The sequence below is a fragment of the Sorex araneus genome, chromosome 1 (assembly GCF_027595985.1).
Source record: "Sorex araneus isolate mSorAra2 chromosome 1, mSorAra2.pri, whole genome shotgun sequence".
Lineage (NCBI taxonomy): Eukaryota > Metazoa > Chordata > Mammalia > Eulipotyphla > Soricidae > Sorex > Sorex araneus.
Window position 1 is genome coordinate 185,063,015 of NC_073302.1, and position 19,060 is coordinate 185,082,074.

General features: G+C 38.8%; 1 protein-coding gene across 12 annotated transcripts in view; it reads right to left on the bottom strand.

Moving 5' to 3' along the window:
• Positions 1-19,060, bottom strand: part of PAM (peptidylglycine alpha-amidating monooxygenase) — a 297,725-nt gene that overhangs the window by 106,568 nt on the left and 172,097 nt on the right. For all 12 annotated transcript variants that reach the window (XM_055143816.1, XM_055143866.1, XM_055143857.1 and 9 more), the window contains 2 exons: positions 13,363-13,450; positions 559-644 (listed from right to left, as the gene is read on the bottom strand). In XM_055143816.1, coding sequence (XP_054999791.1) covers positions 559-644; positions 13,363-13,450 — 174 coding nt within the window. The remainder of the gene's footprint in view (positions 1-558; positions 645-13,362; positions 13,451-19,060) is intronic.

Consider the following 19,060-nt stretch of genomic DNA (forward strand, 5'->3'; position numbering starts at 1 on the left):
CAACTGGGGTTTGGCATTAATCTGATGCCTACATTCCCGCACTCTGAACAAGCAGCTATTTGTTGAATTTCTACCTCCTTTGACTCGTGAAATGTTCATGCTACCAAGAACTGTGGACTTTAAGCTCAAGATGGCCCGAGGTGTCTATCGTTTTGTATCTGTATCTAAACTCTTGTTTGTATCAATTCCTTGCTAAAGAGTGACTGACTAAGTGGTAGTACAAATCAGGTAATGCAGACACTTTTCTGTCTTTTTTCGAGGCACTGGGACCACAATTGGTGATGCTCAGGGCTTACTCCTGGACCTCTGCTCAGACATCACTCCTGGCAGTGCAGGGAGCTTTTTACGCAGTGCTGGAGACTGAACTGGAGTTGGCCTCACACAAGGGGAGTTTCCCAGTCCTCTGTCCTGTCCTCTGGACCTGAGACAGACAGCCACTCATATGAAATCATTGTGCAAACTGTCATAAGGAATTGCTGGAAAGGATTATAAAGAAAGTTACTGCAATTCAAAAATGAAGCCGTTCAATATGACCCAACCTAGGGGCCTTAGAAATACCTTTGGGGAGTCTGGTAGGAGGAGCATTTCTTGCCCAGGCATAGAGAATATTGGCTTTATCTGCACAGGTTCCTTCATCACAAAACCTGAAGAGGAAACAAAAGCATGATAAATAAAGATTCATGTATGAAATGCACAGATCACTTTAGATGAGGGAAGGCAAGGGTGACCAACAGACCATCATTGTGGTCATATCCCCTTTAAGACCCAGATGAAGACTGGAGCAGAGTGATTCTATGTGAGAAAAAAGAAAGAGTAACTATCGAGGGAGGTTTGCTTGCTGCCTGTGAAACAGTCCTGTGAAGTACATACATGACTTATTTATTGAGATATTTAAATGTAGAATATCAGATAGGAAAGTCAGCGTGAATAGAAAGTGCATCTGCGTGGAAGAGCCTCGGGGGAAATCTGCAAATAGACTAGAAGAAATGGCATCTACATATCCCCCTGGGGACTCAATGCTGCCCATGGTCTTGGGCCACTGCAGTGAAGAGTTTGCAGTGCCTAAACTCAGGAGGCTGCACTTAGTAACCACATCTCACGAAAGGGGCTTTCGTTGTGTACATGAATACTAGTCAAGCTACTTAGAAGTCATTTCTTACTGTCCAAGTTAATCTTACTCAGCCTGTTTCCTCTCTCATGAAACAAGGAGAGTTGAGTTATACTTACACCACAGAATTTTATTGTAAAGGAAATTGGAATATAAGTGAAAGCACTTGGAAAAAACCTAAAGCAGGAAACCAAGGTGAGTCATTAGTTAACAACAACATTTACTTGATTAAAAAAAATGCACTGTTGAGCGGAGTAAGTAGTAAGTGGTAAAAGGTGGTAAAAGGTACAGAGGTAGAAAGACTTATCTGTGTTGAATACCAAAATCATCCCTTCAAAACTGGGTCTTGGATCACATGTATAAGCCCCTAAGTCCCAGCTCTTAGGCAGAAATCTACCTGAGTGGGGTGGGATTGGGGGGCTGATGGTGACATTTGCAAGTTACCCACGACAATAACTGGACCACCAGACTGCTGGTATCTACACTGTAAACTCAAGATGGCCCAATTCAGATTGTAATGATACGCTTCCAAAGCACATTTTTCCATTAGCTTATGTCTTGATTTGTTCTGTTATCAAACTGCATTTATTCAAAACATGATTAGATGGCATTTAAAAAAACTATTTATTATTGTGCTTTACAATCAAAGAGATATATACAATCCCACTTGTTTTTATTTAGGGTTACACCCTCTGTGCTCAGGCCTTACTCTCAGCAGTTCTTGGTGAATGAGGGATCCTAAGTGACACTGGGGATTAAATCAGAATTTGTGGCATACAAGGCAAGCACCTAATCTCATGTATACTATCTCTCTGGCCCCATATGACTTTTTTTTTGTGGATTTACATATATTTATGTTTTGGGAAATTGGCACCAGACAAGGTCAGGTGCTGAATCATATTTGAAAGGTCTGAAGATTATCAAGGACAAGGACAAATGCAGTTTCTTTGGCATGAGGATACTCCCACTGGGAAAATGTCCACTGGCCACGGCAGAAGGGGATTGAAGGCATATCCTGGCATATCCTGGCAGCTTCCTAAAGAGGGGTAGAAACAGAAGCTAAAAACCTGGACAACAAAAGACTGCAGAGAAGCGGAGCAGTAAGGAGTACTTTCCTCTTTGCCGGAAACAACCTTTCACACATTCCCTGCTTAAGGCAAGAAATGGGGTAGAAACAAAGTACTATCTACAAACAGCTGTTATCCTCATGAGCAAAGGCAGGAGGTACTGGGAAGTAGGACATACCTTAAAGATTATATTCAGCAAAAGCATTTGCCTCTATGTCACTGCCGAAAGAAATCGGAGTGATGCACAGTGTAAACTGAGCGAAGTAACTAGTGCGTCCTTGTGCACAGTCAAGAACAATACACTTATAAACAAGGGTCACTACTCTGCAAGAATCATGCATTAAAATAGAGGACAGCGTGATAGTGGAGTGGGTAGGGCACTTGCTTAGCATGCAGCCGACCAGGCTTCAATCCCTGGCACCCCACTAGTCGCCCCAAGTCCCACCAGGAGTGATCCCTGATCACAGAGCCAGTAGTAAGCCTGAAGCACAGAAAGATGTGGTTCAAAAATAAAAGATAAAACCCAATAAAATAAAACAAAACAAATGTCTGTAGGGGTTGCAGATACAATGTACAGATAATGGGCTTGCTTGCCTCGCTCATAGCTGGTCACTGAGCTCAGACCCCAGCACCACATACGCTCTCCCTTGCTCCACCGGGAGTAATTCCTGAGCACAGAGCCAGGAGTAAGCCTGAGGATTGCCAGGTCTGGCCTCCACTGAAAATAAATGTCTGTGATTTCCTTGGGGCAAGTCTGCTAAAAGGTTTAGCATATTAGGCGATGTCTCAGAGGAAATATTCTCTCCTTGGCCTCATGCAATCATGGTTTGAAGAAATACAACATTTAGATAGAATGAACTTTGCAACGCGCTACTCCAAGGTATTAAAATGCAAAGATCTGGGTGACAACTTTTACAGTTTTAAACAAATATCATAAATATACAAATGCTTAATGGCAGTATAATTATGGTCTTAATTTAAACAGGATAACTATTTTTACTAATATAGAAAAAACAACACAATGTACAACTAGAAGGTACCAGAATAAACTATGACAGGAAAAAGTGGTTCAGTGAGATTAAGCTACATATTTGGTTATCTCATTTGCTGGTAGAAAATATCTCACATTTCCCCCCAAAATAATATCAAAACAAAATCCAAGCATTGTAGCATAACACATATATCTTTCATGATCAGGAATGTTTTCATGTCTCCAGAAAAAGCCTTTAAGTAATGCTCTGTTTGGGCTAGTTTCTATTCCTTTTAATCTCCATTATTCCCTTTATCAGGAAATACCTTTCCCCAACTTTATTTTTCTTTCTTTCTTTTTTTTGCATCACACCCAGTGATGCTCAGGGCTTTCTCCTGGCTTTTGTACTCAGAAATCACTCCTGCCAGTGCTCGGAGGACGATATGGGACCATATATTTATATATCTCTATATATTCTCTACCTCTATATATTTAATTTAGTAATAGCAAGTAATTGCTCTTGACCCTTGTACCCAATTTACCCACCTCTCAACCCTAGTCCCTTCTAATAGCTTCTAATTTGGCTATACAGTATAAAAGGTATAAAAGGTTATTTCTGTTTTACTCAGATCACTTATTTGTTTCTTTATAAGCCACAAATGAGTGATATCCTGTCCTTATTTTTTTCTCTTTAACCACAGCCCACATCCCCAAAACTGGTTCCCTTCTTTGTCCTCCAACCACACTGTCGGTATTCTGGGGTTTGGAGTCCTATCTTTCATCCCATTTCCCTGTACTCACACCCTGCCTGAAATTTACCAAACACATAAGAAAGTATGATGAAGTTAATGGCTAAATAAGCTTTTCACTTTTCATATACAAATATTTGAAAAATAAAATGGAACTGGCTAAAAATTGTACTGTTAAGTAAAATTAAAACATTTTAAAAATAAAAATAAAAGATTTTACAGTATTACATTAAGTGTAAATGTGATCCTTTTTGGCATTTTGTACAAATTGGCATTGATTTGTTCTCACAAGAATAAAGCAAGCAGGTTGAGGGAGCTCGGAGAGTTTAAACAACTTTGAAGACCACACAATTGAGTCACAATTCAAAGCTCTGGTTGTTACAGAATCTTTTATCTTAATTCCTGAGTCTGATTTCTAGGCAAAGAATGGTGCCATAGGAAGATAAGCCTTGATGATTATGATCATATCTGAACTCACTTATAATTTGTGTATGCAATTTTAAAATCAATTTCTAGATAAAATAAGTTTTATTGAGTTATTTTGACAGTGCTTGTAGATTTTATTCTTTTGTGAGAGCTGGCAAAATAACTTCAAAAGCAAACCTAATTTGATTTTTCAAATCCTGTTCTATGACTTTTACAATAATGCATTAAATTCAAGACTCAGTAATGAATTACCGGCTGGAGGCACTGGGATATTGAAACTAATCCTATGGTTTAGTGAGTGTGTGAACTAAGAAGAAAAAGGGACCAAGAGAAATGGGTGCTTGGATGACTAACATAAGTTGAGGATAAAATCTCTGTACCTTTTTATTTTTGAATTTCCATTCGTCCATTTTTAAGTAAAAATAGTATCTTATTTTACCCATAAAAATGATCAATGGGATAAGGATGCCATTATGCACTTCAGTTTTCCAAAAGCAAGCTACAAAGAGAGGATCTTTGTTATTCTTATTAATAAGATGAGTCTTAAGACTCGGAACCAATGTAACCCTTGATCAATGCTGTAATTTCAGGCCTCATCAACTAGGTTTCTTGTCTTATAATTCTAGCAGTTTCTCCTAAAGGCTTCTTTTGAATAAGTCAATTAATTGTGAAAAGATTCATATAACTCTCTTGTGGTTTCTCAGTATTCTTAGTAAAAATGATAAGACTTAACATTTGAAAATAAACTATTTCTGGATTATTAGACCTCTGCTATAGAACCCCTTTTTCTTAAAACCTCTAATCCATGGGGAAACTATTCTGGTGGCAGGAATGTTTCCAAGTTATGCCAAGGACTGAAGCATTAGGCTGTCAGTTTGAATTAACCAAATAAAGCTTGACTGACTGTTAAATACGTTCTGGTTATATCTGTTAAAAGCCTTTTAAAATGCAAGGTTATATAGGGAAGATCAAAACCGATTACTCATTTCTTTTCTTGACTAAAATTTTTTTTAAAACAAAATTGTCATGTCATCAAGTTAAGTCTGTGTGCATGAAATCCCAATTTGAATGCATTTAGGCATATCAAAGAACCACTGGGAAATGAATCCAAGATTAGAAAGCATCTTCATGAAGCACAACATAAAATCAATCACATATGTGGACTGTCTTTACCTTCAAAATTACATGCAATGGGTCAACTATTCAAATTTCATTAACTGTGCTATCAATCCATAGAGCATCATTTCAGACAAATCCTTGTTGAATTCTGAAGCAATGGGTATGTGAATCAATGGCATTAATGTGGTGGTTAGAAGAGCATTTAATGGGAAAACAAAATATGCAATTAGTAAGCACTCAGCATCTATGTCCTCCCCGTACCCTCTGAGATTACGGGCGCTGAAGTCCACAGAGATGACAGTGTGTCTTTTTAATCAAAACAAATTCACAGAACCTAAAAAAGCACTTGCCATATATTACATCACTAAAAACTATTTGCTAGCAAGAATTATAGTTACATACTTCCATAAGTCAGGCATTGTCCCAAACATATTACTTACATTACCTTACCTATTCTTTGTGAAGGATTAATCAAGGGGGTGATTGACTTTGTATCTCACAGGTTCAATTAAAAAAAATCCTCCCCCACCCAAAAGAATGTAATTGGGCAAATTCTACAGGTGAGAAAACAGATCAGGTTAAACATTAGAGGTTTAAAAATCTAACCAGTTTGATTACAACTATTGACTAATTTGAACCCGTCATTCTGCTTTCAAAGTTCCAGCTCTGCGATAAATGTCACAGCACCACACTGAAATAGTGTTATTTTTAAAAACACAAAACAGCTATGGTGAGGAAAGAATAATAATCAAACTTATTTAATGTTAGTTTCTGTTGAAATAATAAAACAATTATGGCCAAGCCATTCTATTTTATTAAACTTAACACTAGAATAGTAAAATCATCAATGGTTAAGAAGCTCCTATTCATACTCTAATACAGGTGCTGAAAAATTCACCTAGAAATAACAATCATTGGTGATCAGAAGTGAGAATGACTCACCAACTCAACTGATAAAGATGCCTCAGATAATCCTGAAATACAATGTAATAGGACTCAATAACTATAATAAAGGAGTAACTGAAAAGAGTTATGTTAATTTCCGGCCAGCAAGATATTAAGTCTAACTTTTGCCCTTGCACTCAAAGACACATCTTCTAGTGCTTAAAACAGGGGTAGTGTAGATTTTGGGTACTGTGTGATTTCTGACAGGGCTGTTCCTGACATTTATTCAATTCAAGAAGTTTCATGATGGTTTCATGAGAGAAACAGGGGACTGCAGAATCCAGTGAGAATACTGGTGCTGAGCTTACAGATGGCAGGCAGGCGGACTGAGAGGGTGCATACAGGCACATATATGTACATAAAGGCACATACATGCAGATACCATTTGCAACTTAAGAATCATTGAGAGCCAACACATTTGGAGGTGTTTTTGTTTGGGGGCCACAATTTGGTGTGCTCGAGGCTCACTCCTGGTTCTGTGCTCAGGGAGCATTCCTAGAGGACTAGGAGGATCATATCAGGTGCCAGGGATAGAAGTCAGGTAGACCACATGCAAGTCAATTGCTCCACCACTCTACTACTGTTCTGGATAGTAAGTCGTCCTGAAACATGGTCGTTCAAATGAGTCACCACACGGCACACCTAACACAGACTTCTCTCTCTCTCTCTCTCTCTCTCTCTCTCTCTCTCTCTCTCTCTCTCTCTCTCTCTCTCTCTCTGTGTTTGTGTGTTAGCTACTTTTCTCTTTCCCTCATCAGCATCTGTAACCCTGTGGAGATAGTGGCAACTAAAAAGACACAGCAGGTGGCTAATAAATAGAAGCAGTTGAAAGGGATTTAAACGAAAGCTTCATAGGATGGTAAAGCACTACTGCTTTTCTGTAGCTGAGAATGATTCCAAGTCAGAACAGCTGAAAATATACTCATTTAACCAGCTGGGATTCTTTTCCTTTCCTTTTCTTTTTTCTTTTCTTTTCTTTTTAAGAAAACAGCCAACAACCTGTAGAAGTAATCCTTGGTTTGTAAGAAGCTGACTCTAAATGTCATTGGAGATCCTATTTTAACCAAATACTAACTGCTCGCTAAAAAATTTAGCTATACAGCCACAATTAACCCAAAGTGTAAAGCAGACTACGTAAGAATCCTAGCCTTATGGTCATCCTGTATTTTGCACTCATCCAGCATTATGAATTCACAGTCTTGACATCTGTAGTCACGGGATGCTTTATGCTCCAGGTTCTGTGCTCAGCAGAAGTAAACTGCTATACAAACTGCTATACAAACCTCACAGAGTGCTTCAGAATTACCTTGAAAACCAGAACAATTTGTATGAACCAAATATGGGAATTTTTCATGAGTCACACTCATTTTTTCCTTGAATTTTAAGAAACGCTATTGCTAAGGTAAAAGTAGAATAAAGGAAGGTGGCCATGGAATAGATCAATGTGAATTCCCTAAACGGTACCATTATTAGAGGAGAGCCACCGGAGACTCTTTGTATCTAAACTGCCCAGCTTTCCAGTGCGTCATTTCGTTACTGGCTTTGAAAGTGCTGTTCCCCCTCCCCGAAACAAGCACCTGCTCACTTCTGGCTCAGACTCAGCTAACAAACTGGGGCTTACAATTGCTACGAATTGGGTGAAGATCGTATGCACAGAGGTTCCAACAAATCATGCTGTTGTTATGCTTACCACCCTGTCTTGCCACTATTACTTCCCACTGGTCCCCAGATGCTTTGTCCCTTCCTTGGAAAGCCTGCAAAGATCTGAAAGGTACGGTGTGTTGCCTTCTCTTCATTGGCCAGCAGCTTTCCCATCAGTGGTCCATATTTGCAGCCTCCGGAGGGATGTTAATTTGGAACTGAGTGCCAGGCCCATTCTAAGCATAAAGGGACCACCCCATGGTATATTAAAAGGTTCACATCAATGTATGCAATTTAAATGCGCATGCATATAATTAACTAGACACATTACCAGTGTGAGCTGCTAATTTGGAACGAGACACAAAAGACTGGAAGATGTGGGGATGAAAAAACACTCTCAAATTAAAATGACTACATAATGAAAACTGCTTCATGCTGTGTCTACTATTTTCATGTAAACTTAATATAACTGTAAATATATTTTAATGAACAGTAGAAAGAGGCAATTACAGAGAGCAAAGGAGGGCACTACCACAGTGAAACATCATCACAATAGCTCTTTGCCTTCATATTAAAAGTGCTGCCTGAAGACAGGGGATGAATTATAACTTCATAATTTCAGGGGAAAAATGTTTTCTTTATTAGAAACACTTACCTATTTGCCAACGTGCTGGCAATGAAAACAGAGTACTCCAATGCAAAGAGGAAAGATCTTGCTAACACACGAAAGAGAAAGGAAATCTGAGTAGGACACTTTTGTGTAAAAATACTTCCGTGGCTTTGTCTTCATTGACTAAAACAGCTCATTTTTTTTAGAAGCAGCTGATGTGATTCTTAGACATCAAGCCCCAATAAAGGTATCACAGCAAGAGTATATGGGAATATTTGGGGATTGTCACTTGGGAACTAGCTCTCGGTGCAAATGAAGAATTGATCTGGACTGTAAAAGGAACACGATGATCCCATGACTCAAAATATTTCAGAAAGAAAAAAAAACACAAACCATTCAACACTGACTGATTTTGTTATTAGTATTTGAGTTCGGGTTGACAGATCAGATACGAGGGGCTGGCAAATATCCAGGATGAACTACAGAGCTGAGCTGGGTGGTATGAAGGAGCGGAGGGCCTTTCTGGGAACATTAAGGTTTAATAAAATGAATTTTGTCAAATACTGAGGGGAATGACAGGATTTACCACCTCTATATGGAAAAATAGGGCTGGATTATGAAAATCAGAGTCAGTTTTACTAAATACACATCACCTAATTTGCATGCTGAACTGACCGTACAAATATAGAGTAAAAGGATCCTATCTTTATACATTAGATGAACAAACTGGGCTTAGTTAAAAGAAGATGAATGAGTATCAATTATTGTTTTTCTTTCTTTTTTCTTTTTTTTGGGGGTCATATCTGGCAATGCACAGGGGTTACTCCTGGCTCATGCACTCAGGAATGACTCCTGGCGGTGCTCAGGGAACCATATGAGATGCTGGGAATCGAACCCGGGTTGGCCGCATGCAAGGCAAATTCCCTATCACTGTGCTATCAGTCCAGCCCTCAATCATTGTTTTTCTTGTATGGGTATCAACACAAATATAACAAGTCCATATATGAAGTAGAAATATAGGCCATGTGACAAATGTTTAAAATGCATTTCAAATGACATAGGCATAGGGTTGGAGAAGGGACTGTGGGTAGGGCACTTGCCTTGAACGTGGATGACCCCCGTTCATCCCCTGAGCCCTGCCAGGACTGACTCCAGAGTGCAGAGCCAGGAGTAAGCCCTCACCACTGCTGGGAATGACCCAGCCCCTTCCGTCATCCTCACCAAGACCAATGACATCATGCACCGGGAGGACATCAGTGGCGAACACGGAGGGTCCCCTGCTGGTGATGAGGAGACCACCGTGGGTTCTCACTCTCCAGCTCTTACTAAGACACCCTCCCTGTCCAATTCAATACACAATGTGCAGTCACAGGATGATGGACCTAGGACACAATACCTATTTTAGCGCTGGTCTCTGGGTAAGAGGACGGCAGGGAGGCAGCTCCGCATGAGATAAGCTCATTGCTCTCTCCTCAGGCCATGGAGCCGGCGGGCCTGACTCAGCAGAGGCAGCAAACCGGGGGACAGGGCTTGTGACCCATGTGTGCCCTGGGGGATCTGTACAGCCACTGAGCTGTCTTGTAGGGGGGCTTTTGCTGGGGCGCCCTAATAGCAGAGCCGTCCGGATCTTCTCAGTGCATGCAGGCTGGGGCACTGGGTTTTCAACTCTCGACTTTGGTGCGACAGGCCAGTGCTTCAAACTACTAAGCAAAGGGACTGGAAAGGTATTCCAGTGGGTAAGGCACTTTCCTTGCATGTGGCGGGCCCAGGACTGATCCCCAGCACCCCATATGGTTTTCTGAGCCCTGCCAGGAGTGATCCCCAAGCACAGTCAAGAGTAAGCCCTGAGCATCCCTTGGCGTGGCCCCCAAACCAATAAATAAAAAGTAAACTATCATGCTAGAATTTACTTAGTTTTTAGTTCACTGGGTTAAATAATTTACAGAAGGAATTCAGAGAGTTCACTACTCTTTCACTTTACTGTGTATGGTCTTTTAAGTAATAATTTTAGCAAAACAATTTGTAATGAAGATTATTTTCTTCAATTATTTACCCAACATTACTATAACTTTCATTTCCAGTTTTATTTTAATTGTCTTCAACTTGAAAATCTTTTATAAAATAAAGGAACTTTATGTAAAAATAATTTATTTAAAAAACATTCTTGAACATGTAATTCTCTCTCTTTTTCTCCCCTCATACTTCTTTAAATTTCATCCAATAAAAATTATTAATTAAAAAGTACAGTAGGCAGGGAACTTGCTTTGCACATGCTGACCTGGGTTCAATCCCCAGTATCAAATATGGTTCCCTGAGCACTTAGAGTGATCCCTGAGCACAGAGCCAGGAGTCAGCCCTGAGCACCTCGAGGAGTGTCCCCCACTACCCCAAACGACAACAGCAAAACCAAGAAAAACAAGACAAAACTATTTTGCTTAAAAACACATCAAATAAAACACACGAGTTTACTCATACATTTTAATTAGAGATGAATAAATAAAAAATTATGTAGAGCGAAAATAAATGTTTCAACTATAAGACCAAAGTAGCAGTTATCAGCGGGGAAGGGCGGTAGATAATCAAGTTAAAGTATTAACTGTATGGCAAGAAACAGAACCGGACTTCTAGTGGTGAAATTAATGCAGTCCTTATGCACACATAGTGATGCATAATCATAATGGTGCAATTTTATTTTAACACTATTAATTTTGACATCAGTTTAGGGGAAGGAACTGTGTTCAATGTACTACAGTCCATGCTACACATACATGACTCTCATGTTCAGTGTCTGTTAATGCATGTCCCCCAGAAACGTGTAAGCAGGGCAAGAATAGCCTCTTAGTGACTACTTGTGCCCCCTAAGCAAAATAAAAAGCAAGAAAACAAAAAATAACTGGGGTAAGGATGAGAAAAATAATCCTAACATATATCTCAAAAGGACCAAAGTTATTTCTGTATTTGCTGTGATGCTCTCTTATCAAGAGAACAACAAAACAAGCTTAGTTCATTTGTGTCATTTTTCTTATAAAGAGCCTTAAAATATTTAAGGGACTTATACTTTGTAAATGATTTCTTCTACCCAAGTTTTAACTAAGGCATATTTTAAAGGTCTACATTCCCTTCTAGTTATTTTCACTAATTCGAATGAAAACGTAAATATTGCTAGTTGCAGAAAAAATATTTTTAAAGCTACACACCTAAAGATGATTTCAGAATATGATGCAGAAATAAATCTGTCAGAGGGTAATCTGATATATATAAATAATAATTATGTAATAAAGAAATAGATATTCCAATAAACAAATAATTTTACTTGCGAAAATATACAGAGGGCAGAAATTGGGATACTGATATCAAAGTGTAACTCATCTACTGTGCTGACTACACTTTTTACAGAAAACCCAGTGTGATGAGTTAGATTTCAACGTGATATGCCCCTTTCATCAAATAACTTAAGCCTATTAACAAATACTTTAATGGGACTTGGTCCGTGGAGAGTTCCACTAATTGCCCTGTGCTTTTAACTGTTCCAAGCACATATTGCAATTGTTTGTTATAAAAATGACTAGGTAGCAGATGCACATTAGACATTAAGCACAACAGTCTAATGAATATTCGGCGGCACAGAGAAAAGCTCTGTCATTCCACACGATTATGCAGAGACGATCGAGAAACGAATCTCTTCCCAAGGCCAAGCCAAACACAGAGAGACAGCTAATCATTCTGGACTATTAAATACACAACGATTCTGGTGAGAGGGACACAAGAGGAGGCTTTAAGTGCACGGTTATTTTTTGTTTTTTAAATAGGGGAAAGCATGTTTGCTGGGAAACCACATGGCACTGGGGATCAAACTCAAAGACTCACCCTTGGCACAGGCATTTATCAGGGGGCACAGAGCTGTGCCCCCTGCTCCCCTGCACGGCATTTTTAAAGTTCACCTTCATAAATATCAAGGAGCCAAATAAATGGGAAGATCTCAAGCCATGATTATGCTGTAAGGTTCTGAGGGTAGAAGACAGATCTATTAATCCTAGACTCTCCCCGGCATTTGCTGCAGCTCTGGCATGTAACAAGCATTTAATAGATGCTTATTGATTGCTCATGACATATTAAGACTCACCACAATGATTAAAATAAATTCAAAAACTGCAACAGTTACTTGAATATGTGGGAAGTAGCATGAGAAAATGGAAACCAGACACTTGGTCTGAGACAAATCAATGGTGCCCCCCCAGGAGCAAGTGGCTACATCTCTGAGCTTCAGGTTCCACGTGTGCAGTGTGGGAATAACAATGGTTTCCTTGCAGAAACTGAGGGTTAAATGAAATGATATGTGCCAGTCACCAAGTCCAGGACAAAGGGGTGCTCAAGAACAAAGCCACTAGGCTCTAAGAATCAAATCACGAAATTAAAAATATATATAACCAGAGTAGGTGATAAGTGCATTGTTAGCCTTTCTTCTTGCCATCTGTACCTTGACATAATATCTATGACAATAGACAGAAGTTTATTAAGTCAGTGACAAAGATGGATGGATTTGCATGCTAAGTAACTATGATAATCAAACCAACATAGCCATGAGATGCAAAAGAATGATATTCTGTCTAAAAAAATATTCTGCCTATTTATTAATCATCTATAACATACTTGTGCAGCAGCTTTCTAATACTTAGAATAACCACATTTCCCACACTCCTTTGTACGATGAGCCGATCAGCCCTTACCAGTAACTCCCGGTGGATGAAGGCATATCACATCCAAAAAGCAACATATGGTGGACGGTATCCATGCTGGCATGAGGCTTGAAGTCAACTGTTGGGAGAAAAGGACACACGGATGTGAATAAACGTTACACTTTGGCGTGCAAATGTCACATAAGAACATCTGGTTAAATAATTTGAAGAGCTGTATAACAAGGAGGGCTTAACTCATAAAAAATTCTCTGCTTCTATCTTAATCTTTGAGATGAGAATGATTTGATAATTTAACATACAAGAATAGTAGTGATTACATAACAGACCTTTGAAACAATAATAGGCTAAATAATATGCACACAGATGTGCTGATGAAAGACACTTTTTACATGATGAGAGCATTATGTGAGTATAAAAGGAAAGCTCCAGGCTTATGTATTCACAATATGTTTCCTTCCAGAGTACAACAAAGTACTGAGAACATAAAACTCTTGTACTGAAACAGGAGCCACATGAGCGGAAAGAAACATAAGCAAAAGTATTCAAAACTCTGATTTATTATATTATCACTTTAAAATAACAATGTTCACTGCAGTTTGAGACTGAGATATTACTTTTAAAAAAGAAACTAAATGTAGAAAGTGTCTCTTTATAAATATATAGAAAAGGGAAAATCAATGGTCTTGGATATGCATTGTGTATTTGTTAAAAGGACAGGGAAGTTTATGAGTGCCATTCCTCCTTCTCTCCTAGTAAGGGGGGCTGAAAACATTCAAATAAAAATCCACTCAGGACTAAAACAAAGAAAAACTAAAATGACCTATGGTTGAAATGGAGAAAGAGTTTTTCTAGATCTGGGAGGGACTGGTTCTTTGATCCGTATCCAAGCATACGCCCTACTGGGAAGTTTCCACTCATCTTTCCCATAAAGACCCAACATGGCCTAAAATGATAAGAAGTCCCAGCTTTTGGCAAGACAGCATCATCTATCTATCTATCTATCTATCTATCTATCTATCTATCTATCTATCTATCTATCTATCTATCTATCTATCATTTTGGTTTTTTGAGTAACCCCTGGCTGTACTCAGGATTTACTCCTGTTTTTGCACTCAGAGACCACTCCTGGCTCAGTTCAGGGAACCATATGGATGCCAGGGATTGGACCATGCAAGGAATAAATCTTGTACTATCTCTCAGGCCCCCAAACAGCATCTTTCAGGCTCTTTTTACCCATTCAGCAAATATGATGAAACAATTACAGTCATTACTAGGAGCCAGAGAGATAGTACAGGGGTTACGGTACTTGCATGCCTTGCATATGGCTGACCTGAGTTCGATCTCTGGCTCTATGTACAGTTCCCTGAGCACTGCCAGAAGTGATCCCTAAGCACTGAGCCAGAAATTACCCCTACGCACTGCTGAGTGTGGCCCCAAAACCACACACACACACACACACAGAGTCACTAACATATCTAGGATTTATTTATAAAATAAAATAACTTCTGTAACAAAGTACATATGTGGAAAACGCAAGATTGGTTGATGAGAGAACAGGGCACTTACTAAGAGTTATCAAGGCTCAACTTTCAGGGGAAACAAAAATACCTTTGCATTCATTTCACAGAAAAGAATTCATTCCTCCCACCTTCTTATTGGGTTAACATGATAGAATTTGCTAATGTGTATAGGGTTCATATGTACCCTCGCACCATTCGAACACAGAGAAGACGGCTCTCCCCAGTCCCTCCAACCAGTCCTGCTCTTTGTGAGCACCATGGTTCTCACCAAGTTTAGGGGTTAGCTTTGCCGGTTTTTATTTGCTTTGATTACTTATGATTCACCTATGGGAAAAAATCCATAATTATCATCACTTCCTTACTTTATTTCACTTAGCATATCACATCAAGTTTCATGCATGTTGTCCCCAAAAGCACATATTCACCTTTTGATACTCACAGTTGAGCATTTCAGTGAGGACATTCTTTGTCCCGTGCTCTGTGGATGGCCACTGACACTCAGCCCATGTACGTCTACTGCAACAAATGTCACTATGAACACAGAGGTCCAAGTACCCTTCTGGAACTGGATTTCGGTTAAATGCCTAGCAGTGCTGGGTCATGGCGTATTTCCAGTTCTATTTTATTAAGGAATCCTGTAGCTTCCCCCTCCCCTTCCCCTGACAGCAGATGCATCTACTTAAACTTCCTCCAACAATGTGACAGAATTCTTTTTTAGTCCACATATTTGTCAGCCTTTGTTGTTTCCAATCTTTAAACCACAGCCACTCTCTTGGGTACAATTTGTCACTGTGGTTCTGACCTGCATTTCCTTAGCAGGGAGTGATCTTGCACATTTATTCACATGGCTGTAGGCCAGCCTGTAGATGAGCAAGTATCTTGCAATTGCTAAAGTGGCTTTTTTTGGTGGTAGTTTCTTTCACAGTATAGAAAATGTTTCATTGCATGCCAGCCATTTGTTTATTTTTGGTTGTGCTGGAGTTGTCTCTAAACACCACTCTGATGTTGAGCTCCCAGAGGCATCACATGTTTTTTGTTTTTTGCTATCTAATTTATGATTTGGAGTCTGACAACCACATCTTTAATTTAATTGTGGTCAAGTTTTGTGTATGGTATGAAATAGTGACCAGGTGATCTAGTTCCATTTTTCTTCATGTAGCAGTCTAATTTTACAAAGACCAGCTGTTAAAGAGGTTTTTCTCTCTCCATTATGTAGACTTGGCATCTGTTAAAGATGAGATGTCCATGTATAATGTATGGGTTTGATTATGAGCTCCCTATTTTATTCTACTTGTCTGTGTGCCTAACTTTTGGTATAATACCATACTGTTTTAATTATTATTGCTTTGCAATAAATCTTGAAATCAGACAACTGAACTATTCTCTTCTTCTATTATCTCAAACTGTTTCGACTCTTTGTGATCTTTTGTGATTCCATAACAATTTTAGAATTGTTTCTTGAAATTTTGATAGCAAGGGATGGCATCAAATCTAAAGGCTGCTAAAAATAATGGTAAGATGGCCATTAAAATAATGTTTGAAAATAAGAATTTAACATCTAACATCATTTCTTGAGATTTTCTTACAAACATTTACAAAGAGAGGAGAGCTAGAAAATCCATTTGCTATCACTTGAGATTTGTTTTCTACTTCCAAATAATACAGTAAGCTTAGGAGAATTAACAAGATACAATTAATAAGACTCATAAGAATCAATTAAAGTTAAAACTGTTCAAAAACCATGAAACATAGATTCCAAGCCTAGGCTTGTTAGCAAGAGAACCATAAATAAGATTGATCGTATCTCCATAAACTCAATGCACAGCTGACTGCAAGATTTCCTCTCTTTGACTCATACAGAATCTTCTAGCATAAGAAGATTCTATTCTCTTCCCAACAGAAAAGAAAATGAGAAAAAAATTTATGTAAGAATACTTGGCCTCTCTTTCTTTTGCTCACTTTAAATTTGCTTGGCAATTTGTGATGCAGATCATTATCTCATTTTCACTTTTTAAAATGGTGGTTTCTGGATATCTGTGACTTTCTGGATATCTATAACTTTTTGGTCTCACAGTATTCACCAATTACTTAAAAAATAATCTATGATATTCCATGTGGGGATTGTCAAGAAAGAAGCTGACTTCTCTACTTTTCCAGAAACTTTGTAGATAATTCCATGTTTTCTATCTCCTCTAGGAGAGTTTAATATGGGTGGAATATATTAATATGTTTCTAAAGACTGAATCACTCTGGGAACTTTTGAATAAACCAATATGTGAGGTAGACTGGCAGTGGGGAACTGGAAGGGCACACCCTTTAGTGCTCAGGGCTCAGTCTAACTTTGAGATCAGGGATCACTCCTAGGAGGGCTTGGTGGTCCATATGTGGTGCCAAGGGTCAAATGGAGGCCAGCTGCATGCAAGATGAGTGCCTTTACCCCTGTACTATCTCTCAGGCCCAATGAGGTGAATTTTATAAAGAACTTAAGTAGCTGTTGGGTGCAAACCAATGTGTTTGAGGTTTCAACTAAAATTCCAGGTGGAAAAATATAAAAATTATATGATTTCTGTTCCAAGGGGCCGGTAGGTTGGGTAGTTCAGAGAAAAAGCACATAGCTGGCATTGTGTAAAGTCCTGGGTTTGGGAAAAAGAGAAAGACTGATAAATGACAGTTGGAGACTTAAACTGGAAGCTGAAGTTCTAAGGACAAAAAGAAGGACCCCAGGGTAGTTGGAATCCGAGAGAAGATTTAGGACAGAGTCTTCAGGAAAGCTCTGAACCAGCATGATCTGGTCTGGGGTCCCCAAAGGGATCTTCTTTATATTAAACCGGTATTTCATTTTATTTTAGAAATGAGGCAAAAACCATTTTTGAAAAATGCTGGGCTATCATTAAATTTATGAAATGAAATATTAATAAGTAAAATCTAGAAAGGACAGAGGAGACCTGGTGGGATTTGAAACAGACTGCAAAAATAGTAACACACAATTTCTGTAATCTTACATCCAGAAGGAAAGTCAAATATTTAGCCCAGGCTCTTGCTTATGTGAGAGGATCAAATTGTCCTTTGTAAAGGCCAAAAATTATCCAAAGCACAACCTTCCCTAGCAATTTTCTAAATTGTTTTTCTCACTTGACATACAAAAACCCACTTATTTGCCCCACAGTGACGTCTTACAAGATATTCTTTAGATTTAATTCTATAATGAGATGCAAATCAATATTCATAATGATAGTACAAGAAAATTTTTGCACTTCTCGCATAAAATCTTACTTTCTCCAACTCATCTATTCTTCTGGGAACTCAAGAATTTATTCAAATGCAAAAGTGAATTACTGGTACAGGTAAAAACAAGTAACTAATCTTTAAAAAAATATTCAAAAGTAAAAAAGCAAAGATCAAGTAGTTATATAACTATAGCTCAGAGTAAAATTCATTTCAAGGTGAAATGAGAAATATCTCCAGCAAAAAACACTGTGATATAAAAATGTAATTTTAAAACAAATTGTGAATGCCAAAAAACCAAAGAGGAGTAGACACTTTTATTGGCGTGGCTATTGCAGGTGAGGGAGGTCAGTTGGGAAAGAGGTTGACAGGTTTATGTTCCAGGCTTATTCCTTTTATTCTTCCTACGCCAAGAATTGCAAAACAAAAACCTTGTCCCTAATGAATAAGAACGAAGGCCCACTGAACACAAGATACACATATGTCCAGACTGGAAATTTTAGCACACCATCACGCAGAACATGGAAGCCTGTTTCAGAATCATCTCTTAAAAGAAATGGCCCTCTTCTTTCTCCCGGCACAGACCAAAGAAATGAAGTCTTGAAAGGGGGAAGAGAAGTGGGGATAATTTTACAGGATGATAATGAAAACGACCGTGTTTAAATGTGTGAGTCTGACAGGCAGAATAAACAAAAGCAGCTTTCAGATGGTAAGAAACTGGAAAAAATATCGCCTCTGTGAGTTAAGAAGAACACTCCGTCTGATGATTCCAAGTGCCAGTGACTCTCAACTAATAGTCCGATGAGAGTGGCCTCAATGAAAATGGTTCATCAGTCTCGATAGGTGTTAACTGTTCAGACTGCCTGATGTACAAGATCAGAAGATTTTACAGGAAGGAAGTGTGAGCAAATCCTAGAAACCAAATGCGTTTGCCAGGTACTAGGACTCCCCAAACAGTAACTCACGCACATTGATTAAAAGCA